The sequence below is a fragment of the Crinia signifera genome, chromosome 5, assembly GCF_055691185.1.
Source record: "Crinia signifera chromosome 5, ASM5569118v1, whole genome shotgun sequence".
Taxonomy (NCBI): domain Eukaryota; kingdom Metazoa; phylum Chordata; class Amphibia; order Anura; family Myobatrachidae; genus Crinia; species Crinia signifera.
In genome coordinates, this window is record NC_139221.1 from 96688460 (window position 1) to 96714518 (window position 26059).

The 26059-nt window shown below is 43.0% G+C and overlaps 1 protein-coding gene across 2 annotated transcripts in view; it reads right to left on the bottom strand.

The window, feature by feature from the left end:
• RTTN (rotatin) overlaps positions 1-26059 on the bottom strand; it is a 206338-nt gene that overhangs the window by 102632 nt on the left and 77647 nt on the right. For both annotated transcript variants that reach the window (XM_083187719.1, XM_083187718.1), the window contains 4 exons: positions 17120-17229; positions 6044-6170; positions 3723-3848; positions 1622-1738 (listed from right to left, as the gene is read on the bottom strand). In XM_083187719.1, coding sequence (XP_083043845.1) covers positions 1622-1738; positions 3723-3848; positions 6044-6170; positions 17120-17229 — 480 coding nt within the window. The remainder of the gene's footprint in view (positions 1-1621; positions 1739-3722; positions 3849-6043; positions 6171-17119; positions 17230-26059) is intronic.

The following is a 26059-nucleotide window of genomic DNA, read 5'->3' on the forward strand; positions in this document are numbered from 1 at the left end:
CTGGAAAACATGAACTGTTGAAGGTCCTTGAGGACCTTCATTTTCCATGAGATGGTAGTATGGGAGGGTATGCCCACCGACAGCCGTGATCCTGGCCCGTTTGCGGTCAAATCAACTGCATAACGACAGACGGGATTCAATGTCCCAATGACGGGCGCAAAGGGGGCGTGGCCGCAAAAATGGGCATGGATTGTTGATCTGCGGCCTGGATCACAACAATCGGCAGAACGGGCCCTACAGCTTCTGAAGTCGGCCCCATTCTGCCATAATCCTGCATCAATGCTGTCGTTAATGACAGCACTGAATAGGGGGGTGTGGTATGAGTCACCGACAGTCGGGATCCCGACAGTCATTATCCCGACGTCGGGATCCCGACTGCCTGGCCTCAGACAGTGTGGCCAGCGCAACAAAGCCCCTTGCGGGCGCGGTGACGAGCTACACTCGCCACCTATTCTATTCTCCCTCTATGGGGGTCGTGGACCCCCACGAGGGAAAATAGCCGCCGGCCGTCGGGAACCCGGCCGTCGGTGTTTTAACAGTCGGGATCCCGACGTCGGGTTAATGACTGTCGGGATCCCGACTGTCGGGACCCCGTCCGGCACCCGAATAGGGAGCCACCGCTATTTTCCCCATCGGAAATAGCGGCGGCACATTGCATACCCCCCTTAGTGAGTTAGACACCCATTAAGTAGAAAACATTTTTTTTGTACTATGCAAAAAAATGGAAGTACTAATACATTTGTATAGTCTACAAAGTGACACTAGTAATTTACCCACAATGTCTATACATACAGTAGTAACAAGCATGTTTTAAGTAAGACTTTTGGGCCCTACACATGGAGCAATATTCAGGCATTTTCTGAGCGATTTTACATTACTGTACTAATTCGCTCAGAAAATGCCTGTATATTGTGGTGCGTGTAGACCACACAGTGATTTTAATGAGTGGCACCGTGGGTCTGTAACTTCCGCCAATTAAAAACCGATCGGGGCCAGTGTTATCAATGGAGAACACTGCACCCTGACACCTCGTTCAGCACACAGCACTGAGAGACCCGAGCATTCTGGTCGAAGCAGCATCACTCAGAATGCTCTCCGTACACAAGTCCGTACATGTGTAGGGCACATACAGTAATAAGGTATTAGATCTCTGTACCAAGGCTTGGTCATGCCAATTCAAGTTTAAACCTGTAGCAAACAAAATGTTATTTTTTTAAATAAAAAACCCACTGTATAATAGTTGAATGTGAATATTACACAATTAAAGGATTTGTAATCATATTCTTTATCATAGGTCATATTCGCCCTGGTTTTAAACCACCTGCAGCTCCCTTGACTTAACGCTTACCAATTTAAACATAGAGTGCCGACATTGCTGTGAGAGATCTTCAAAACATTAGTTAAAAATGCCAGCATCTCTCACAGCGCCTGTTCTTTTAGTATAAAAAACTACAAATGCAGCCAAGTCAATTCAGTAAAGTTTAAATATTGCACCCAAAAAAAGAAGAATCGCTGTGAGCAGCGCTGGAATCTTTAGCGGACATTTTGAGGATATCTCACAGCAACGTTGGCATTCAAAGGGTGAACTAACTCAAAATGGGTGAAAAGAATTGGGCAGTACCTGTAAAACTGGCAGGACCGGGTACAGTGCTTCAGTGAACTTATTCCAAGATAATGGCGTCATCACAAGGCGTCCTTGAAGTAGAAATGTCACAATGGCCTTAGCTGCAGAAGAAATCTGTGAAAAATTGACAAAATATTTTTTATATACCTGGCCAGAAATGAAGACAAACTAATATAAACATGAAATAAATATTTGAATAAAAACAACAGTATTGCTTATAGTTGGTACATAATCATTATTTTGACATCCAGATTATCAACATGGTTGGAATATCAAAAGTCAAACAGTCACAGTTTTGACATGGACAATATATGTAAGGTTAGGATGTGTAGAGCTCTAGTCATTATTTTGACATCCAGATTATCGACATGGTTGGAATATCAAATGTCAAACAGTCACAATTTTGACATGGACAATATATGTAAGGTTAGGATGTGTAGAGCTCTAATGATGTAAAAAACACTATGTGGACATTATGGGGGAAGTTCAATTGGCGACAAAGCATGCAAAATGCAGTTACTATGGTGTTTAATACCAGGTACAGCAGCCCATCATGCATCCTTTGCCCCGGACGTCCAAAATGTCTGATTCACAAAAAGTGCACTCTACCCAAGGGGGGAACTTTTGTGTGAGAAAACCCGCAATTCACCCACAATTGAATCCCCCCCCCTACTGTATGTGTCTACATGGACTTACTGCTCGTCGAAATTCAGACCATATCAACATTAAATACCAAACTACTTACAGTAATTTAAGGGTCCCTACCCATAATAAAATGATCTATGGCTACTTCCTATAAGAAACTTAGCATTCAGTGTTAGACATTTTTTCTATCTTTATTGTATTGCGCCATTTAGTTTGTACAGTATGTTCAGTAGTGATCCTTCTAGAATCAGGGCTGGGCCTGCCGATATCAATGCCGTAATCCATGGCGGTGCTGGGCTTCCCCTGAGTGCACTGGTTAATGCTAAAAGATGCGCATGGCACCTACTCATATCGCGACGGCGATGCTTAAGCAGGCTGCTAGATGGGCAGGGCACATATTGCGCTTTCAAAATTAGGCAGGGCATGGTGTCCTGCTAAAACAGCCTAGTGTGAACAATAATTATAATATAAAGGCAAATTAATATAAACGTTGGGTGAAATGTAATAGGATGAGAGATTCTGAAAGTGAGGGATTTGGGAAGAAATCTCCAGTTTATTAAAGCGGCAATCATTTACACTGCAAAATCAAACTGATTTCAAGATCTCTCGTAGTGATCCAAATTCCGCCACAGCCCCGATGGTCGATGTGCATGTGCAAACCCCGACAGCGCATGTGCAAACCCCCAACGGCGAACGGCTTCGGTGAGGTACACATGCTGGGCCCTTTGCTGCAGGTAGGGAGGGCCAGGGGCGAAAAACAGGGCTCGCCCACAAAAAACACTCAGCGTTTATGGGTGTCCTGATGAAAATGCTGGGCGTTCCCATGGGTAAGTGGGCAGGCCGATGCCTGCTGGGGGAGGGTGGCTGACACCACAGGACGTCAGCTGTTCACCCAGTTTTTGTCATAGCACTAGTAAATAAAAAGTTGAGACTGACTTATTTGCAAAAGCAGGAGAAATCATTCAAAGGGAATTTGGCGTGGGGTGGGTGTCAGGTATTCGGCCAGGCAGCGTCTCAGGCGCTCGGTAAGCAGCAATGTTCGCTACTTAGCTAACCTGAATTAGGGCCTTAGGGCCAGATGCACTAAGCTTCAAAAAGAGATAAAATGGAGAGTGATAAACAGCCAGCCAAACAGCTCCTAACTGCCATGTAACAGGCTGGGTTTGAAAGAGAACAGGTAGGAGCTAATTGGCTAGTTGTTTGTCGCGCTTCACATTATCACTTTATGAAGCTTAGTCCATCTGGGCTCAAGTGTCTAAATGAATGCCATAATTGGTGAACACCATCTCCTATATTTTGGCAGAACACAAGGTTTCCACATTTTTCATAAACACTTTACCAAATCACAGGAACAGTCGCCACTGCCTGCAACATTATGCAGTACTCAAAACACCCAAGTTCAAGGATGAAAGTATACACCCATGCCGTGGCTATTAAGAAAGGAAGAAAGTACCTCATTGTTGGAATCCTGTAGGCCAAATGTACAGATTTCATAGAGAACTCTTGGCTGAAGAAGAAAATTTATACCATTGCAAATTGTGGATACAGGCTTGGTAACATTGTGAATGCCTAGTGAATCCTAAAACAATAATATAACAAAAAAGTATTTAAAGTATATTTAACAGAATTTTTTTTTTTACATTTTAGATTTACAGAACTATTATTTATAGCATCAAAGCTTCCCGTTTTGAAAAAAAGACAAATACAAAAAAGAAAAAAACCTTTTGTACTTAAATGGGATACGGTCACTATGTCTAAAAGTATTAGGCCGACATGCAGTAAGATCGGCAGGGTCAAAAGGGTTGACATGTTTTTTTTTTGTTTACAGCCGACATGTGCCAACAGGTGGTATTTCATGCCCTACCATCCACTAGGGCGTGGTGGGAGTATAAAATAGTGTGCCATGGCAATAGTGTGCCATGTCTACCTTTTGACTGTTGACTTTCCCCATGTCGACCTAAACCATGTCGACTTAGTGGTGTCGACCTAATTGCTGTCTATCCTATGAGCCATACCCACTTAAATGCCAAAAAGCATGTACACATATATATACACACACACACACACACACACACACACACACATACATTTTAGGTCCATTCGCAATATACAGATGGGGCGTCTTACATCATTGCAGGGGCTGGTGGTGGGTTCGCCACACGCCAGCCCCCTGCCAGACATCGGAAGGGGACATGCTTACAACGGAGCTCCCCCTGCCGCCGGTCCCTGCCACGTTCCCCCACCTCCCCCCTAACCTTGCCCGTCTCCTTGAAGCGGAGACATTCCCACATACTTAAGCATTCCGATCTTAAGTATGTGGGGTCATGCCACGTTAGGCCAGGGAGAGGTTAGGGTTAGGCACTTAGAAGGGGGGTTAAAGTTAGGCACTTAGGTTTAGGATCAGGCTGCAGGGCAGGAGGTTTAGGTGGCGGAGTAGGAGGGTCCTGGTCTAGGTGAGAGAAGTTCGGGTTTGGCTGTGGTGAGGGGCGTTAAGGTTAGGCTGCAAGCACGGAGTCTTAGGGGGGTGGTCAGAGAGGGTTATGCTGTGTACACACGGTCCGATTTCCTTTCCGATGTTGACGATATAGTCAACATCGGATGCAGATTGCAAGGGTTTTAACCCTTGCGATCCCGAACCGATCCCGATGCACGTTCACGTATCGGAAGCCAGAAAGTCTTGGCTGCCTTGTCTATATAGTGCAGATCTGCACTATATAGTCAAGATAGGATGCAAATCGGATGTGCCTTAAGATCCTATCCACGATCCTATCTGACCAGATCATGGATAGGATCTTAAGGCACATCTAACGTGTGTACACACCATTAGGGTACTTACAGAGCCCCTTGTTGGGATCCTCCGCATTGGGATGCTAATGTTGGTCTTATGATTTGAATTTCCAACTACATAGACAGAATTTACTTTTGATGTATAGTGCTTTTTCCATATGCTGATGCTGCAGTGTGGTAGAAGAAGTTTAGTAGCAAGAACATTTTCCTTTCATTTTTTTATATGTCCTGAAGGTGGATTTTAAACACAAATATTACCATCTCTTTTCCTAATTGGCTTCAGGGAACGGGATTTAATAGCTAGTTTAAATCATTTTGCTGTGTACACACGTGAGATTTAATATTAGATTTTGACTATATACTCAAAATCGCATGCAGATTGTATGCAGGTAGCACAGGTTTTTTTGCCTTGAGATCCCGATGCGCGCTCCCGTGACAGCACAAATCAAAACCCAGCTGGACAGGGCAGCAATGACTATATAGTGCAAATCTAATGCCGATTGTATGAATTGTATATAAAAAGTACAGAGATAGCAAAGATTGTATAGCACTCGAATCTAGTTGAATAGCAAGGGAATCTCACCGTGTGTACACACCATTACTCTTAACCCACTCACTTAACAGATTTCTTATGTTAACCAAACAACTTGGTCTTTAAGATATTATTATTATTATTATTATATACAGGTCTTGCACTGAATCTTTTACATTTACTTCCAGAAATCAAAAGGAAAGTTAAGATATCCACCTACTACAAAATAGTTGGTAGATAAAATCCTTATTAAAAAAAAAAAAAAAAAAATTGTACAAAAAAACCTTAAAGAAGTCTAATATACAGTGAAGTTAACATATTGTGCAAAGCTGAAACACATGCATATAAATTATGTTTCATTTTCAAAAGCTTTCACTTGTCATTGGCTAAAGTACAGCATACAGTTTAAGAAGGTGGTCTGTTTAAAGGCTTTTAGTGTTGAAAATTATTTTTACCGTAACAATTTCAAGAGAATATTTATATGTCTCCGATCTCACAGCTGGCATCCAGTGAGACATCAGGCGCAGCAGGACCTTCTGACTCTCTTCCAGCAGTACAGGGCCACTCTGTGCCGAATTATAGCTGTTTGAAAACAAATAAAACCATGCAAATTTTACAGAATAAAATACAATGAAGTGCTTTGTAAAAATAATTAACTTTTTTCAGTACTTGACCGGTTGCTTCACTCACACCAGAGTGTTGAATCTTCTTCTATATGTTAATTACTTTTGCAGGTTGAAGAGGGTGGAGGTGAAGAGGCAATGTGCCTTACAAAACACTACATAATAAAAGGCCTGATTTAGCCACACGATCCTTAGAAAACACGGAAAGGAAGAACCCCAGCAATCAGTTAGTAGAGCTTATCTGCTTCACAGATTTACTGCACAAAAAAACCCCCCAAAAAATAACTTGAAAACCAAGAATGCAACAACAATGCCACGGAGAAGTGGTTTCCAAACGGAGTGCCAAAGTAAACTAGGGTGCTTATACTGCAACATCAAATTATTTAAGATGGCAAATTTATGTGTTGGGCTTTCATTGCCTGTTAGCCTTAGAGAAACAGTGGGCCTAATTCAGATGTGATCGCTGCTGTGAGAAGTAGCAGCAGCCATGTAGATGCCGCCCCGCTAGAGTGAAATCCTGCTTGTGAATTAATGTGTGAATAGATGTGTACGGCTAGCAAAGAATTCACAGCCAAAGTAATATGTCCAAAACCATTCATTAGACGTAGTGTTCATGCTGCCCGATCTTTAAAGGGCAAAATGCACCTTTGCCCCTCTAGCAGCTCCCTGCTAAAACAGCCTGATGCCTGTCCTCACCAGTGCGCACGGGGATGCCCAGCGCCGCCGTAGATGCCAGACGCTTAAGGGGGGACAGGCCCGCCCCCTTTCGTGAAGTCGGCGGCCGGCCTCACCCCTTTTCATGACGTCAGCGGTCAAGGTCCGCCCTTTTCGTGATGTCGGTGGCCTGGGCACGCCCACGGCGGTGAGGTCGGTCCGCTCCCCTTATGCTGCCCCCATGCCCAGTTCCTAGAAGGACCACTAAGACGGTCATCATCAATTTATTTTTCCACTGGTCACCACTTTTAGCAAGCACCGCGTAGCCCTGGACTCGGTGACTGTGATAAATACAGGCTTATGTCACCAACCCTCCCCTAAAACGCTTTGGCATCCCCGCATTTTCCTAGGTACAGCTAGAGTTTTTTTTCTGTCACCCCTGAGTTTTTCTTAACATTCCAACTAAACAGACGGATGACACCCCCAGTAGCAACATTTCAATGTTGCGCACACACATTAAGGCAAATCTGCACAGCAGCTATCAGATCTGAATTAGGCCCAGTGTGCGGGAACTTAAACAGTATGAACTGCTTAGCATTCACCAGTGTATCTCTACCCCCTCTAGTCTACGCCCCCTTTTCCTTCTTCACAAGGCTTGCACTACACAGATGACACGATTCAGAGTAGGGAGTAATTTTATACCTGGAAAAACCATGAATGCAATGCAAAGGGTGCAAATACATTAATGGTTTTAAAATTAATATTTTAATACTACATAATATAAAAATTCAGAGATCTCAGATGCATATATTTGCCAATATATGATTAAGCCACAACCATGTTTTCATCAATCCGTAATGCTACGTAGCAATAATAGCACCAAATGTGTCATGTACAGTAATTGCATGTTAGGCTACATGATAATAGCACATAAATGAATATATCTAAATTGAGAGTTAAAACACCAAGATTCTCTGAATGGCACTACAATGACCAGCATGCCATCTGAATGCTGGTCTCCATCCATGCTTCTCTCAACAGCAATATACTGTAAAATGGTAGCTGCTCAATCAGGTGCTAGAAAGGGAGGGGTTTAATCTCTCTGCTCATTCTGCCCCAACATACAGTTCCACATGGTTTTGTCCAGGTACAGTTACAATACTTGCTCTTTTTTTTTGTTGTTGCTATAATCACAACTAGGAATACGGCCCAGAGACCCAAACTCCTGGCAGAAGGAAAAACAAAATATAGTCCATTCTCCTTCCCTGTCCACCCTCATTTGGCCCAAAGTCTGTGTACAGTATGTCTCGGTCATACATCTCTGTGATTGACACACCCTTAAGGTGCATAAACACTCGACGATTTGCTCCAAGAACAATATAGTTAACGATATTGTCAGGACTCCTGGGCAAACGATATAGTGCATACAAACTGAACGATATGGTTCAGTTTGAGTATGGGATCCGCACTCCGTACATGCTGGTGTTGACCATATAGTCAAATTGAGCTGCATGTACAGATGATGGTGGTATTGTGATACGACCCATGGGAGTGCGAATTGTTTGTAGCGTACACACTGGGCGATATTTTAAGCCATCTTGCTCAGAAGCCCCAAAATAATCAATATTGTTTAAAATAACTCCAGGTGTGTACATGTCTCTAATTGCCCTCCATCTCATATGTTCCTCCACCTTTTTTTCCTCCCATACGTAACCAAAATTTTTATTTCCTTCTCTTCATCTTAATACTATAGACAAAACTAAAGTGACATGGACAAACAGAAACATTCATATCCCACATCACATAATGGAACTAAAGGATTATGTAGGTAAGTACAATGTTCTCATGTTCATAATGGTTTACCATTTATTTCAATATGAAACTTTTGGTCTTTATATACTGTGAAAAAAATGCAGAAACATTAGAACCATGTAGCTAGAAAAAAAAAGAACAGAAAAAGAGCAAAAAAGAAGAAAAGGAAAAAAAACACATCTGAAAAGAAATAACATTTGGAAGTGCACACTGGCTCTATAAATCAGTTTCTGAATTAGGGAGTTAAATTCTTGTTATTGTCTTTCCCAGCACCTCTATATAACTTCAAATGAGTGATTACTGTGAAGAAATAGCAGCTGCTGCTGGACCTTATCTGTGTTTTCTAGTAACAGCTACTGATTTAACAACAGTTTATCAGTAATAACTTCTCTTTACCAGTGTAACTTTAACCTGGTATCTCCTTCATTCAGTTTGTGATTTTGCTTGGTGTCTTTTACAAAAGTAAATGGTATTTAACAAGAGGCTTGGAGGGCCCTGGCAAGCTCTCAAGGTGTGCCTCTGGAAGGTACCAATGGAGCCAAACAGGGACCCAATAGACGAGTTACTACTTGTACAAAATGCTGGTCAAAGGCATTCCCAGAGGACAAATAGGTAACAACAGGGATACCAACCTCTAGTCAGATCCCAGTGACAGAGGAGCCTCCTCAGGTAAGCATCAGACAGCAGGGATCAGACAGGCCTATTAGGCAGCAGCATAGCTGTGGTTGTGGCAAATAATAATTCAGGAGTCTGGAAATTTAGAACCCGGCGGTTCAGAGGACTGTGGCACCAATCAGCGAAGCTTTCAGGTTTCCCAGGATGCATGGCTCCTCTCCCATATAACCCTGCCTCCATACCTAGCTCATCAGTTTGTTAGCCCGCCAATATCAGGAAGCGGCGAACGAAGAAGATAGACAAGAGCATGCCAGTGCACTTACTCACACATACATAAAGTGAAGGAGGACCTGACTAAGGTCATGGAAGTCACAATTTGTATATCACAAAGGAATACCTCAGGCTTAATTAAGGGTGGGTGCCCTGTGGGTACCATGAACCTCGAAGAAAAAGAGTTATCCTAAAGGTAGATCTATCATAACTCTCGTTTTCTTCTTCGGGTTCCATGGTCTCACAGGGTGACATTAGGGATCTCCAAAAGCAGTACTCAAGGGAAGGTACACGCCTGAGGTGTCAGAAGGACCCGACAACCAAAGGAAGCATCCTGGGAGGTGAACGTGTCAAATGCATAGAACTTTGTAAAGGTATGAACAGATGACCACGTTGTAGATGGACCTACCGATCTGGTAGAATGTGCATTTATTTACAATGGTAGAGGGAGATTAGCTTGCTGGTAAGCTTGCTGAATGACCATACGAATCCAGCAAGCAACAGTTTGTTTGCTCGCTGGCCAGCCCTTTTTGTGAAAGCCATATAGTGCAAAGAGGGTGTCTGATTTCCTGATGGTCGCAGTGCAGTCCAGATATATAGTTAGAGCCCTAACTACATCCAAGGAGTGTTCAGCCGGAGAGAGAACATCTGAATTGAACGCGAGGACCACTATCTCCAGGATGATGTACAACGTGGAGACTATTTTGGGCAGGTGGGAAGCTTTGGTTCTTAGCATCACCCTATCCAGATGGAAAATCAGAAATGGAGGTCTGCATGAAAGAGCAGATAAATCCGATATGCATCTGGCAGACGCAATTGCCAAAAGGAGCACAGTCTTAGCTGTGAGCCGCTAATATTCTACAGAGCAAAGTGGTTCAAAGGGAGGTTTGGCCAGCGCCTGTAACACCAGGGACAAGTCCCATGGTGTCCTTGGAGGAACATATGGTGGTTATATATGTATGACACCCAGGATGAAAGTACGTATATCTGGAAGAGAAGCAATCTTTCTTACAAACCAGATGGACAGAGCCAAGATATGCACCTTAAGCGAGGATAACCATAAACCTATATCTAAACCTCTCTGTAGGAAAGCAAGTACTCTAGCAGTTTTGAACACTTTCATGTCATACTTGTGGGATGCACACCAGGAGAAATAAGTGTGCCAGACCCTGTAGTAAATCATTGCCGATGCGGGTTTACGTGCTTTGATCATTGTTTGGATGACCTTCACAGAAAACACTTCCTCTATTAGTATGGCAGTTTCAAGCGTCACGTCGTCAAAGACAGGCGCTGAAGGTCTTGGTGTAGACAAGGGCCCTGACTGAGCAGGTCTGGTCATAGTGGTAACCTGAACGGCGGCTGTATTGACAGCTGTTGTAGGTCTACGTACCAATGATGTTGAGGCCAGGTGGGGGCTATCAGAATTAGATCCCTGCCTTCTTGTTTGAATTTCTGGATTACTAATCATAGAAAACGGAGGAAAAACATACAGAAGATGAAAGTTCCATGGAACTGAGAGAGTATCCACGAAGCTGGCTTGAGGATCCCTGAACCTGTACACTAATGTTTTGTTGTTGTGACGGGACGCCATGAGATCTACGTCTGGAAGGCCCCAACGGGAGAAGGAGTGAGAAGACTTGAACGTCTTGCTGACTTAGAAATTCTGCTTCCCAATTTAGAATTCCTGGTATGAACACCGCTGACAGTGCCAGTAGGTGTTGTTCAGCCCAAGATAGGATTTTGGACACCTCTCGCATGGCTAATGCGCTGCAGGTGCCGCCCTGATGGTTTATGTATGCCACTGTTGTGGAATTGTCTGACCTGACTTGTACAAGTTTGTCTTGAAGAAGATCCTGTGAGCGAGAGTGTAGTACACTGCTCAAAGCTCCAGGACATTGATGGACAGGTGGGTTTCCAGCTTGGACCATACGCCTTGCAAGGCCCGGGATTCTACTACCACTCCCTAGCCTCGTAGGCTGGCGTCGGTAGTGAGAAGAATCCAATCTGTAAACCAGAAAGGATGTCCCTGGTTCAGATGAGGCAATTGTAGCCACCACTGGAGAGATTTCCGAACCTCTGGAGTCAGTGCCATGAACCTTATGCGCTGATGTTGTCCTTCCCATTTCCAAAGGATCAGACGTTGGAGTGGGCGAGAGTTAAATAGCGCCCACTCAATCATGTCAAATTTTGACACCATTAGACCCAGATGGATGGATACTCTGGGGCTCTGTAAGAAGAGGAGTATACTTTGTTGTAGAGATTGACACTTGTCCCCTGGTAAGAACAATATCTGTGTTTGGGAGTCTAGACAAGCACCCAGGTGCCGCATCAGACGTGACGGAATGAGGAAGGACTTCTCCCAATTGAGGAGCCAACTGTGCTGTAGGAGAACAGCAATCGATGTTTGTAAAAGTGCTAATAGCACTACCGGTGACTGTTCTACGAGGAGCAAATCGTCCAGTTAGGGAAATACTCTGATCCCCTGGAGATGCAGATATGCAAATGGTAGGGCCTAGAATTGAAAATGGCTAGACAGAATCGCACCCGGAGAAATCTCTGGTGTGAAGAAAGTATGGGTACATGTAGATATGCATCCCGTACATCCAGGGAGACCATGTAATCCCCAGTTCTAATGCTAGAACTATTGTCCTCAGGGTTTCCATGCATAATTTTGGAACCCTGGCAAATTTGTTGAGTGCCTTCAAATTTAGTATGGGCCTGGAAGACCCACAGGGTGGAGTAAAAACCTATCCCTCGCTGGTGTTGAGGACTGGTATGATGACCTGAGACCGCAACAGGGAGGCCAATATTTGCAATAATTGTTCCTTTTTTGCGGATTGTGAGGCCTGTACAAAAATTTCCACCGATGTGGTGAGCCACCGTTAATGGGTAGCATTTCTAGTATATTTCTAGAATCTAGGTCAGTCTTCCAGGGCCGTAGCCACAGGATACGATGTGCCAATACAGAGTTTGCAGATGCCTTTGCTGCTAGGACTCCAGCATCAAACAATGCCTCCATTATATATATTGCGGCCTCCTTAATATGAGACACGCATAGTCTTGCATCTTCCGATGCATCAATGGGTAATTAGTCTTCCACAACCTGAAGTCATGGCAGAATAGCCTTTGGGGCCCAGCTCGCAGCCACAGTAGGTCTTTGGATCACTCCTGTGAGGGAAAAATGGCTTTAAGAGAGTGCTCTAAGCCATTGGTTCCCAAACCTGGTCCTCAAGTACCCCCAACAGTGCACGTTTTCCAGATCACCCAGTAGGTGCACTCATTATTCAGACACATTTTAAAAGATCCACAGGTGGAGTTAATTATGTCACTTGTGATTCTGTGTAGAGACCTGGAAAATGTGAACTGTTGGGGTACTTGAGGACCAGGGTTGGGAACCACTGCTCTAAGCACCTATCCGTAGGATCCTTTAGAGAAGATCCTGAGTAATAGGGGGGACAGATGGTTTAACCAGTCATGTAACATGGGAATCTACCGGGGGAGGAGCTTCCCACAATTTGCAATCTTCTGGTGGCAAGGGGTACCTGGCTAGAACTCTCTTAGAAAAAGAGGATTTCTTGTCCACAGCCTCCAATTGTTCAGTACGGATCTCCATTAAGTGTTCCGAATGTGGTAATTGGGATTTGATAACTTTTTTTTTTTTTTTTAAACATCTCTGGGCTTTGCCACTGGCTCAGGCTCATCAGTGTCAGATAAGAGCAATAGCCGTATTGCATCAATAAGGGCTAGTACATCTGCCATATCCGCTTGTAATACGGTGTCCCTGACTCTGGTAGAGTGGGATCACCGTAATTCCCATCAGATTTAGAATCTTCATCCCCATTATCATCATCCTCCTCATCTCCCGTAGGTCGTCAGGGTATCTACCCATAGTGGAGGAGTCTGTACAGCCGGTGTATGAGGGGCTGAAGCGATCCACTAAGGTGCCCAGAAGCTGCTGAAGGAGGCTCCTGTACAGCCACCGGGGCAGAGGATTGGCCAGGAGAGATAAGGCACTTGACACGTAACCCCTCCTGGATAACATCCTGCTCAGACAGGGCTGTAGCACAAGCCTTACATGATAAGAACAAGGGAGACTGTGAGTGTGCCCCTGTTTAGCAGTCATGTTAAAAACAGACAAACAAGGAAGTAATATACACAATAGGTACAGTAGGAGCCCATCTCATCTATCTCCCTTAGGCCGTGGCTCAGCATGGCTAGCCATGGCTAACCTATTGTTCTCAGCTGCAATACAAAACATAGAACAATAGAGTAGGGGATTAGCAGAGTAACCCAATTACTCACTTAATCCTATTATAGAGATAGATGGCAGTGGCTATATCTGTATAGCCTTGATAGGAAAACCTAGAGTGATAACACAACAGTATGTGACTAAAGAGGATAAACCTCTAATTCTTCTGACTCAGAAGATATGAAACAAGGGACAGTAATAAGCATGTACAGAGAGAAAAAACAGATTAGCACAAGACACATACACAGTATAATAACTCGCGCAAATCTATGGCACTGCACTCTAACCAGTCTGTAAAAGCATTCACAACTTGTGGACGGTTTTACAAGGGAGACTAATGCTGTGTACACACGGTCCGATTTCCTTTACGATGTTGACGATATAGTCAACATCGGATCGGCATCGGATCAACATCGGATGCAGATCGCAAGGGTTTTAACCCTTGCGATCCCGATCCGATCCCGATGCGCGTTCACGTATCGGAAGCCAGAAAGTCTTGGCTGCCTTGTCTATATAGTGCAGATCTGCACTATAAAGTCAAGATAGGATGCAAATCGAATGTGCCTTAAGATCCTATCCACGATCCTCTCTGATCAGATCGTGGATAGGATCTTAAGGCACATCTAACGTGTGTACACACCATAACTCCAAAACTCCTGGAGACTTGCTGCTGCTGCTGCATGCAGAATCTCAAGTGTCTCTGAGACTAGACACCTGTAGTGAATCGATGCCTAAAGCCGGGGGAGGGAGCTACACGCTGGAACAGCCTCAACTGTATGCTGGTCTTCCCCCACCTGGTTCTAATGAGCCCTATGCAAAATGAGTGATTAAACCCAGCCTGTGCTCAATGTGACTGACGGTGCTGGCAGCCCAGCACCGGTAACGCTGCGCAGTGTAAAAAAAAAAACAATCCCTGCTGAAAATAAAAGGTGCTCCAGCTTCCTGCTGGCACCAACAAAAAAAAACTGATGAGCTATCATGAAGGCGGGGTTATATGGGAGAGGAGCCGTGCATCCTGGGAAACCTGAAAGCTTCACCGATTGGTGCTACGGTTCTCTGAACTGCCTACAACCCCAATGTCACCCTGTGGGACAATGGAACCCGAAGAAGAAAAATCTATATATCTATATCTATGTTTATAAAGGGTATTACTGGTTTAAATAAAGGTTGTGTGTGCCTTTGTGCTGATGAGCAAACATGTTAGCCATTTCAATGAACAGGTATAAAGGCTGTTTCCGCTATTCCACTGCTACACTTATTATTAATGGATTAGGGTCTGATAATCCGATGACCTTTCAGTATAACATTTGGAAGTGATTATACAGAAGAACATTTTCCTTTATCTAAAAAATACAAAAAACAATAAAGCCTTGTAACGTTCATGTTGACACATGCATCACCGTAAACACAGTCCATTACCAAATCTACAGTTATAATACTGAAACCAAACCTTACTATAAACATAGCTGGAGCTGTAAAACTATCTTGGGGTAAAGTACAGATGTAGCCACGTACATCCATCCCAGGTGCTCACTTGCTAATAATTTGGTTGTGAATTATGATATTTTTATAGCGATTCTGTGTGACTGGCGCTTGGTCACATCATAACTAATCTTATTCTATCTGTACATGTCCATTATTAACAAAACTCTGTTAGTTTTTGTGTCTATTGCAGGGGTAGGCAACATGTAACACTTTAGCTGATCTGGCAGTCGAACTACCCTTCCCAGCAAAACCTGACAGCAATACTCTAGCAGGGCACACTGGGAAGTGTAGTTCCACAGCAGATGTAATACTACACGTTGCCTACCCTTTAAACTGTATATTTCAAAATCATACTGTGCAAATGTGAACATGATTTATAGTACAGTAAAACTGTTAAAAGAAACATTAAGAAAATGTAAAATAGTATTGCAAAATATTTTAGTAATGTAACCCCACAAATAAGACACATAGAATTATGTCCCCTCTTCAAGCAAATGTGCATTAAAAAAAAAAAAAAAAACACACACACACACAAAAACATACAGTAATTAAGGGGAAACATGAGAATAGAACACAAAATCCTTTTCTTTTGTATTGCCTGACCTCTGGTGGCTTTGAAAGTAATAAAATTACCTTTAAACTTTTTAATGTATTACTATATTTTTTTAAAGCATTATATTACTGGGTACTAAATGATTATTGCTGTGTTAATTAAATCTGCGACAGGGGATGGGGTAAGAAGCCCATAGGCTTCTATAGGGTATCGCTAGCTTTTGCTGAAGATACCCCCCACAGTAGTAACCCGGCGTGCGGCTTCTCCTGCATAACAAAAAGCGGGAAAAACACAGATAATGGGCTTTTTACCGAATTTTTAAGATAGGACATGCCACCCATTAACTTTACCAATTGTTGAAACAATGCTTGGCGGCTTCCTCAGAGAAGCCACTGACATTCTCTAAGGAAGCAGTAGAGTGTTGGGAGGTGGAGAAATGTGTAAGTAGAGAGCACTTTCACCTTCTGGTACCAGTCTTCCTGCATATCTAGTAGTGACCATCTTGTGGGCGGATCCAGACAAGGCAACACTGGAGTGCTAACCAGACCAAGCCAGGATCCGCATCAAGCCATTAGCATTGGGTGGCCACCCATGCATATCTAACTGCACCTGGCTGAGGCCATTGCTTGCAAATGTCGCTGTAGAGGAGTGGTAATTATATCACACTACCAATACTAACTTCCATCCATTGCTAAAATGCTGCACTGACTTTTTCCTATTCATTAAGAAACAACAAACTATTAACCTTTGCTTTTCTAATAGGACTTGCTACATGTACCAACTAACCTATTAAGCAGTCCATTATAAGGACTCTTATCCTTCTTGGTAGGAATTGGTTCTGATTGGCCTACTAACAAAACTAACAAATGCCTGCTTATGAATGAGCTTTGTTTTTATTGTTATGTTTTATTTACATTTTTATTTGTTTTATACGTTTTTCTTGATTTAAAATTATTTTCGATTTTAGTGCAGTGTCTGTTGTCGATTCTACGTGTACCCTTTATGTGGTTTAAGCATCCACAGCTCACTGCAGCTGAAATAGAAAATATATACTGTACTCCGAAAATGTAATATTGGGTTTTACACACTGTGGTTCATTGAGCGCAAAGCCACCTTCCCTTTTTGTAATTATTCTGGCATTACAAAGTCAATGTTATGAAGGTTGACCAAATATACCATTTTCTGTGTATCACATGGATAAAAATCATATATCATAAATAATGAGCATGTTCAACTGAATAAAAGAATATGCTAAAATATATATATTTACATGTCTGAGCAAATGCGGATGAACTTTCCAATCAGCGGGAAATGTTTGTGGTATGGAAGACTAGCAACGGACTTTTCAGCAAGTTCCACCAGTTCTAAAAAATTTGGACCCTAAAATATAAATAAAGAAATAAGTCAATTACACAATCCACTGTACAAGTTACTGAATACCCAGCCTTTCCACTACAGTACATATATGAATACAGCAACAGGGCACAATATACTGTACATCTTGCTTAGGGAACGTACTGTATTCTTATTACAGCTGTTTGAAATAAGATGAAACCATTTTCTAAATTTCTCTTCCGTTGTCAAAATTTTACCAATAAGATTGCTGGGAATTTGAGGTGATAATAAAGAAAGAAAAGTATATACTATGGTTTTATTTGGAAATAAGCAAAACTTTATTGTATTTCTATATTATTTATCTATTCTGGTCTGGCTACTTTGTTGCCTATAGATATGAAAACAAATTACCCATGAAAGGAAGTTCTAACAAGTTTTCCAATGTTTCCAAAGACAAAAAATAAAAATCCATATATCCCAATGGAATGGAGGACAGAAAAGAGGCTGAATAGCCGTGGGCTAACTTATTATTCTTCCTTCCACTGAAAAAAGTGAGGCACAATAGTACTGGGTTAAAGCTCCAAGGGCTGGGGACTTAATTGTTGTTTAAAAAAATAACATACAGTACAATTTAGGTGGAGAAAACATTTCTTTTTTTTCTATTCTTCCACTTTATACTTTTTACACGGCACGGCTGATTGCATTTTACTAAAAGAAACAAAGGGATATAGTTAATATACTGGCTATAGTTCATATAATGGTGCATAGAATCCCAACAGTCAGAATGCAGAAAGTGGCATCCCACCTGTAAATAGGATGCTGCGATCGACATAATGGGGGTATTCAATGTGTAGGTCACGGCGGTCGAGCCTGTCCCGTTCTTGGTCAGCTCGACTGAGAACATGCAGGCGGGATTCAATGTCCCGCCTGCAGTGGGATGAGAAGGGGGCATGGCCATGAGCAACCGGCAGCTCGTCACTTCCCGGCCGTTCTCGGCAGAACGAGCCCAACAGCTTATGAAGTCGTGCTCGTTCTGCCGAGAAACCCTGCTCATGCTGTCGGGGAAGACAGCATTGAATAGGGCCCAGCGACCATCTTCCCCGTGGGGAGATGGTCGCCGGCGATTGAATACCCCCCTATGAGTATCAGGATTCTGTGCTACCAGAATATTGATACCAACCCGAAATGGATACATAGGAGAGCACTCAATTAGTTCTCTTTTTTTTGGCTAGAAAACAAAAAACATTGCTTATTAATTTTCGCTCGGTTTTTAGTTATTTTCTGACAATTCCGATTCACTTTTTTTTTTTTTAAGTCGAAACTGCCTCAGCGAAACAATTACAAAAATTTTTTGTCAAAAACGTCAGCAGTTTCAACGAAAACACGTGGATCAGCGAGTATTTTGCCGATCCACGTGTTTTCCATTCGTGACGGATTTTTAGAAACTTTAAATTGAATAGGTCGATACCATAAATCGCCAAAAAGTAACGATTAATCGATTCCCCCCCCCATAGATTATTTGTAAAGGTGCATATACATTCAAAGAAGTTGTGAAAGGATATGCACGATAACGGTATCATTAACGATATTATGGTTTATATCATGTAGTGTGTACACACTATGGTCCTAATTCAGACTAATTAGAAAATTAGCAAATCGAGCGATCAAACAACTTCACATGCATACCGATCGCACTGCACATGTGTGCATGGGGAACTAGCAACAGAAAACGCATATCATAAATGCAATCCAGAAAGCCGGTGTTTAGGGGTGGTAAACCTAGGCGTGTGCAGCACAATACATTAGGGTATGCTGGGAAAAAAAAAACACATTTCTAGCCCTGACTGTGGGTGTCTCTTACTAGTCAGGGTGTGATTCTAGCATTATCTTAATCATTATTCTACTTCACATGATAATTAAACCTCTGACAACCACTAATAAAAAGTGTTGGAAGTAAATGTGTACATAAAAATGCATCCGCACCCTCTATAGGAATTGGAAGAACAGACTTTGAGCCTGATTCTGGTTCACTCGTAAAAACAAATTATCCCTGCCCCTTGCAGTGCACATGGCTTTGTCCGTTAATAAGAGAATTTGCTTTTGCGAGTGAACCAGAATTAGGCACTAGGCATGCGTGCTCCAAAATGCAAGGGACGTGCTTTGCAGGAACTTACTACCGTATACCCTAGTTTTGCAACCAGCTCGTGCAGACATTGGTTACCACAGGAATAAAAAAATAAAAAAAACACATTTCTGATTCATGCCCTCGATTTAGCCATGATGGGCAATTTGGCAGAGCCCTGCATTCTCAGTACTGCCGGGTAACACTATACTATAAATTGTTTGTCCCCCTGCCACCCCATGGCATTTTAATGATGCTTACAACCAATGCCGCCCTGTAGTGCCATTTACGGAATGCCACCATGGTGCCATTTACGGAGTGCCACCCATAGTGCCATTTATGGAATGCACCCCATAGTTTCATATACGTAATCCCCTACTCTGCAGTGCCATTTACGTAATGACGACCCCCCCCCCAGTGCCATATATGTAATCTCACCTCCTCTGCTTCTGGAATCTCCTTTTGACACACTGTACAGCAGCCCTTGCCTGGACCAGTGTAGCTCTGCCCACTTTTCAGAATCCGCTGTCACAGCAGGGGGCGTGAGGAAGCTTCTAGCTGCTGGTGCTGCTGCTGCCTGTCAGACAGTTTAACAAGTGCAGTGGCGACAGCAACAGTACAGCAGCACTGATGTTGCTGACCATCAGGCTGATAATTTTTCTAATCTCAGTCAGTAATTCAAGGAGTTTAATAGATCTGCTGAATTGTCTGTTATTTTAGATTTCTCCCATCATTTTGTGCCTCCACAATGCTGACATGTATGTGCTGTCTGCTGACTACACATGTGATGTGATCACCTTCTGCAGTAACTTGCTGGGGCCCTGTAATTATTTTTATTGTCGGATTGGATCCCAGAGCAAAAAATAGTTTGACGATCCCTGAACTATCCCATATGGGAACAGAGTACACCTGTATTTGTATATAGTAAGGTTAGAATGGAAGTCATTTTTCATTGACTCGCTACCTTTTTCCAGGCCTAGATATTAAGACATTAGACTAGTGCGAATTGCTAAATGTATCGCAAACACACAATCTGCACCATAGCAACTACAGCACACTAACATAAACTAAAGAACACACTAACAGCAAAAAACTAACATAAAAAAAGGAGGGACAAAAAAAAAAGCTGCACAATTGTCTAATTTCCTTTTTTTAAAGTCTAATATGCATTCCGCATCTTGTTATAAATGTAATGATGAATGCAACTTCTATTCTGCAAGATACTTTCTAAACATATAAAAATATTCTGCAGGACAGTGTTTACAATACACACAACAGCTCAGAAGACATTATTAAATTGGCAGAGGCGCAAGGGGACAAGGGTGTAACTAACAACCCTTCATTCCTCCTACTTAGACTACTATAAAATGCTTCATAGGTACTGAGGGAAAATTCCTCACAAGATGACAGCATGGTAATAGCCTGGTCACAGGAAGATACTGCTTCCTAGGATCAATGGTCCCAATGGAAGTGAGAAAAAGTACACTTTATCTATTTGTTACTGAATAGAACAGATCACTAACATGAGGGGAAAAAAAATAGATAACAAATGGCTAAATGGATTTTAAATTTACAGACATTATTTTCATATATCCCCTAGTAATCACATACAGTAGGGGCTTAGAAAAAAAAAATTGTCTTCTCCCTAGTCAAAAAAGCAAAAATGAAACAGAATCCTTTTCTGTCCCTCACCTAAAGATGAACAAGAACCAAAGGAAAGCCACACACAATGGGAGTGATATAGAGTTGGTTGCTTTAAAGTAGTGTAAAACAATATAAAATGTATGTAAAGATAACTTATTCACTCCAAATACGGAGCACAAGCTGTGTTACGCCATGCACACGTAATACGGAGCACAAGCTGTGTTACGCCATGCACGCGTAATACGGAGCACAAGCGGTGTTACGCCATGCACGCGTAATACGGAGCACAAGCGGTGTTACGCCATGCACGCGTAATACGGAGCACAAGCAGTGTTACGCCATGCACGCGTAATACGGAGCACAAGCGGTGTTACGCCATGCACGCGTAATACGGAGCACAAGCGGTGTTACGCCATGCACGCGTAATACGGAGCACAAGCGGTGTTACGCCATGCACGCGTAATACGGAGCACAAGCGGTGTTACGCCATGCACGCGTAATACGGAGCACAAGCGGCGTTACGCCATGCACGCGTAATACGGAGCACAAGCGGCGTTACGCCATGCACGCGTAATACGGAGCACAAGCGGCGTTACGCCATGCACGCGTAATACGGAGCACAAGCGGCGTTAAGCCATGCACGCGTAATACGGAGCACAAGCGGCGTTACGCCATGCACGCGTAATACGGAGCACAAGCGGCGTTACGCCATGCACGCGTAATACGGAGCACAAGCGGCGTTACGCCATGCACGCGTAATACGGAGCACAAGCTGTGTTACGCCATGCACGCGTAATACGGAGCACAAGCGGTGTTACGCCATGCACGCATAATACGGAGCACAAGCGGTGTTACGCCATGCACGCATAATACGGAGCACAAGCGGTGTTACGCCATGCACGCGTAATACGGAGCACAAGTGGTGTTACGCCATGCACACGTAATACGGAGCACAAGCGGTGTTACGCCATGCACACGTAATACGGAGCACAAGCTGTGTTTCGCCATGTACACGTAATACGGAGCACAAGCTGTGTTACGCCATGCACACGTAATACGGAGCACAAGCGGTGTTACGCCATGCACACGTAATACGGAGCACAAGCTGTGTTACGCCATGCACACGTAATACGGAGCACAAGCGGTGTTACGCCATGCACACGTAATAAGGAGCACAAGCTGTGTTACGCCATGCACGCGTAATATGGAGCACAAGCTGTGTTACGCCATGCACACGTAATACGGAGCACAAGCGGTGTTACGCCATGCACGCGTAATATGGAGCACAAGCTGTGTTACGCCATGCATACGTCACACACACTTTAGCTTTTTATCTACAAGTATTTAAAGAACTACTCTAAAAAGGTCCTAAAATAATCACCACGTTCCAGATTTATGAAACGATGGCTTATAAGCCGTGAATTTTTAGTATGTGTCAGGTGAAAAATTAAAGCAGCACTTTCACTTAAAGCTGCCACTTGTGAATATAGCCCCAAAGTTATTCTGCAAGTAAAAACATGTAATGGTGTAGAACAAGTCGGGTCAACCTGTGGCTCGCAAGCTGTTGTGAAACTACAAGCCCCAGCATTCCTTGCCTCAGTTTTTCTATCAGAAAATTCTAAAACTGTGGCAGTACATGCTGGGACGTGTAGTTTCACAAGATTGTCCAGGCCTGGTGTAGAACAAGACTATGGGCCTTATTTTGGTTCATTCTTTCTGACAAAATCCTTCTTAGATGGACAAAACCATGTGCACTGCAGGGGGGGGGAGATGTAACATGTGCAGAGAGAATTCGATTTGGGTGAGTAATTTTGTTTATGTGCAGGGAAAATACTGACTGCTTTATTTTTACACTGCAATATAGATCTCACTTTGAAGTAAAACCCCACCCAAATCTAATTCTCTCTGCACATGTTACATCTGCCCCACCTGCAGTGCACATGGTTTTGTCCATCTAAGAAGGATTTTGTCAGAAAGAATGAACCAAAATAAGGCCCTATATGTGTCCGTAGTGTCCCTATGAATCAGCTTTAAATAACCATCATTATTTTTAGATAACGCTTATACCAGCCATATTATTTATACATCATATATTTAGCCAGAACTGTCAGTCAGTGTGTGTCTAATGCTGGGCGGAGTCATAGAGTGAACTCTGCCCCCCACCAAGCGTTATATACACACACCCAGCGTGACAGTTCTGGGCTATAGCGCCTGCAGCACCGTGTCCTCCCAGTGGCCCCGTCCCCCCCGTCTCCTGCTCATCTGCACTCCCGGAACACAGCTGAAGGAGCAGCAGGCAGCATCACACGCCGGTCCCCACAGTCACCCCTGATCTCCACACTGCCCCCATCCTTCAGGCTAAGCCGGGGACAGGGTCCACCCACACACACACACACACACACACACACACACGTATCTGGTCACACTGCTCCTCCCCCACCCTGCCAGCCAGGGGCTCCAGCCACCTGCTATGGCTTCTGCCATACTGTACCTTTTATGTGCCTGCCTGTTTATCCTACTGTGGACATTACATATGTAACAGGAACTACGATTGTCTGTGCGGATGATGGGCCTGATTCTAGCTGGCTCGGTAAGCTGCAAAGATTGTAGCTTACCGAGCGCCAGAGGCCACCCCGCCAAATACCCTCCCCCCGCCGCCATTTTCCCTTGCAACCATGCAAGGGGATGTGTAACAAAGACACATCCCCTCGCATGCCGCTGATGCGGGAGAAATCATTTGATGGTCACTGACCATCGAATGATTTCTCCTGTCTTTGAAAATAAAAGTCAGTCTGAACTGATTTTTATTTGCATGTGTCTGCCCGAAGACGCCATCAGCTCACCCACGGACCCAGAGTTTTCATAGGGATGTTGATGCCGCAGATCGCCCTCACTCCCCACTAAGAACAGCCTGGCGAGTGAGTAACTTGCCGCCGCCGTTTGCAGTCGGGGTTTGCACATGCGCGAACCCCGACCATTGTGGCAGGGGCCAAATTCTGATCACTACGTGTGATTCAGAATTAGCCCCTATGTGCATTATGTGTTTAAGACCCTTTACTATTGTGTCTAAATACATTGTGTAAGTGACACCCACTACACAACCACTCCTCCCCCACCCACATCATCCTCCCACACCACCGCAACCGCCAATCCACCACCCGCAGCACCCCCACATTCACCTGTAAAACACCACACCCGCCCCTCCCGCACCCACGACACACCAGCCCAAACTATAATTCATGCAATAAAGATGTTCACATGTTAAGGGGGCAGGGGGTCTTTTCTAGACCTACATACATCTATGGTCGAATCAGGGATCAATACTCCTATATGAAAACCACCTATTGGACAACTTCTGTATACTGCTTTAATCAAATGTATTTTATGTATATTTTTTATTACTGTTTGGAATAAACATATTATATATATTTTTTAAAAAGTGGTGAAATACAGTATAGCGCACCTCTACACCATATATGTATATATATATATATATATATATATATATATATATATAAAAAACACAACACACAGACGGGTGGCACTCCAGAAAAAAATGACAATAATCAAACGGTCAGGTGATCCAACGTTTCAAATGTTATTACAACATTTTTCATCAGGGTGTTCACATATTGGAGTGGGTCTCATCCCCCTCTCCTGGGAGGGCACCCGACCCGTTTGTCTGCTGCTGCATGGAGTGCCGGCCACCCTCTGGACCCACTATATATATATATATATATATATATATATATATATATATATATATATATATATATATATATATATATATATATATATATATATATATATATATATATATATATATATATATATATATATATAGTCATCCAAGTCTGCCGGCGAACACAATCCAATATATCCAGTACAAAAAACGGCACTCCAGAGGCAACGTGTTAAAGCCAATAAACGGTGTATTTAAAGCATATGACAAGCTTTCGGGGTATTAGCCCCTTCTTCAGGCTGTAGGTGTTGACCTGAAGAAGGGGCTAATACCCCGAAAGCTTGTCATATGCTTTAAATACACCGTTTATTGGCTTTAACACGTTGCCTCTGGAGTGCTGTTTTTTGTACTGGATATATATATATATATATATATATATATATATATATAAAAAAAAACATATATACACATATACATACACACACACACATATACACATTTACCCCCCCCCCACGACGTGAGGAATTGGAGCCGGCATACAGAGTTGAAGAATGGTTATATAATGTATCAGCACCTTATAGACAGTAACAGCTGTATTCCCGACAGCCGTTTCAACTGCTCACAGGCAGTTTTCATCAGGGGAGATTATATATACGAAAACCAGAAGCTCTGGTTGAAACGGCTGTTGGGTCAGCTGTACATGATGTTTGTACGCTAATCATGCCTACACTGTAAAACTTCAATACAACTTTTTTTCCACTTAAACGAGTGCTGGTCCCTTCTTGCTTGGTCTGCTTACAACGGAGATTGGGTGAGTGAGTTTCTATATATATATATCTCCAAAGAAGGCAGCATTGAAGAGGCAACTTTTACATGCAGGAAATGGTCTATATTAAAAGACAATTAAAAGACAAGCTTTCGGGGTGTGACCCCCTTCATCAGGTACAGACAACCTAACAAATAAATAAATAATTTTTTTAAGAGATCAGTCTGTAGACAATTTGTTTAAGTATGTACAATCCTGTTTTTTTAACCTACAAATCCTTGCCAAATACCCAGCTAAATTATTCCAATGTTGAAGAATATATTAGACCCCTTAGGAGGGATTCAATTAGACAAGTTGCTTTAATGGGCATGACAAAGTGTGGTAGGCTTGGAGTTATTCAATTAGAGAGTTTTTCTCACCCAATAAATGCATGCACAGTTTTCAAGCATTAGTACATAGTTTCCAGATCTATATGTTAATGGGTTTGCAGCACTTTATTAGGGAAATCCCCTTTGGGGCTAATTAAATAGTCCAAAGGAAACAATTAGCCATAGGTAAAATCACTTTGGCTAACAGAATTCCCTAACTCTGAATAACAATAAGAGGAGGAGCTTACCAGTGTATCTGAAGAGGGGATAACCTCTAACTATAGCCCCTAAAA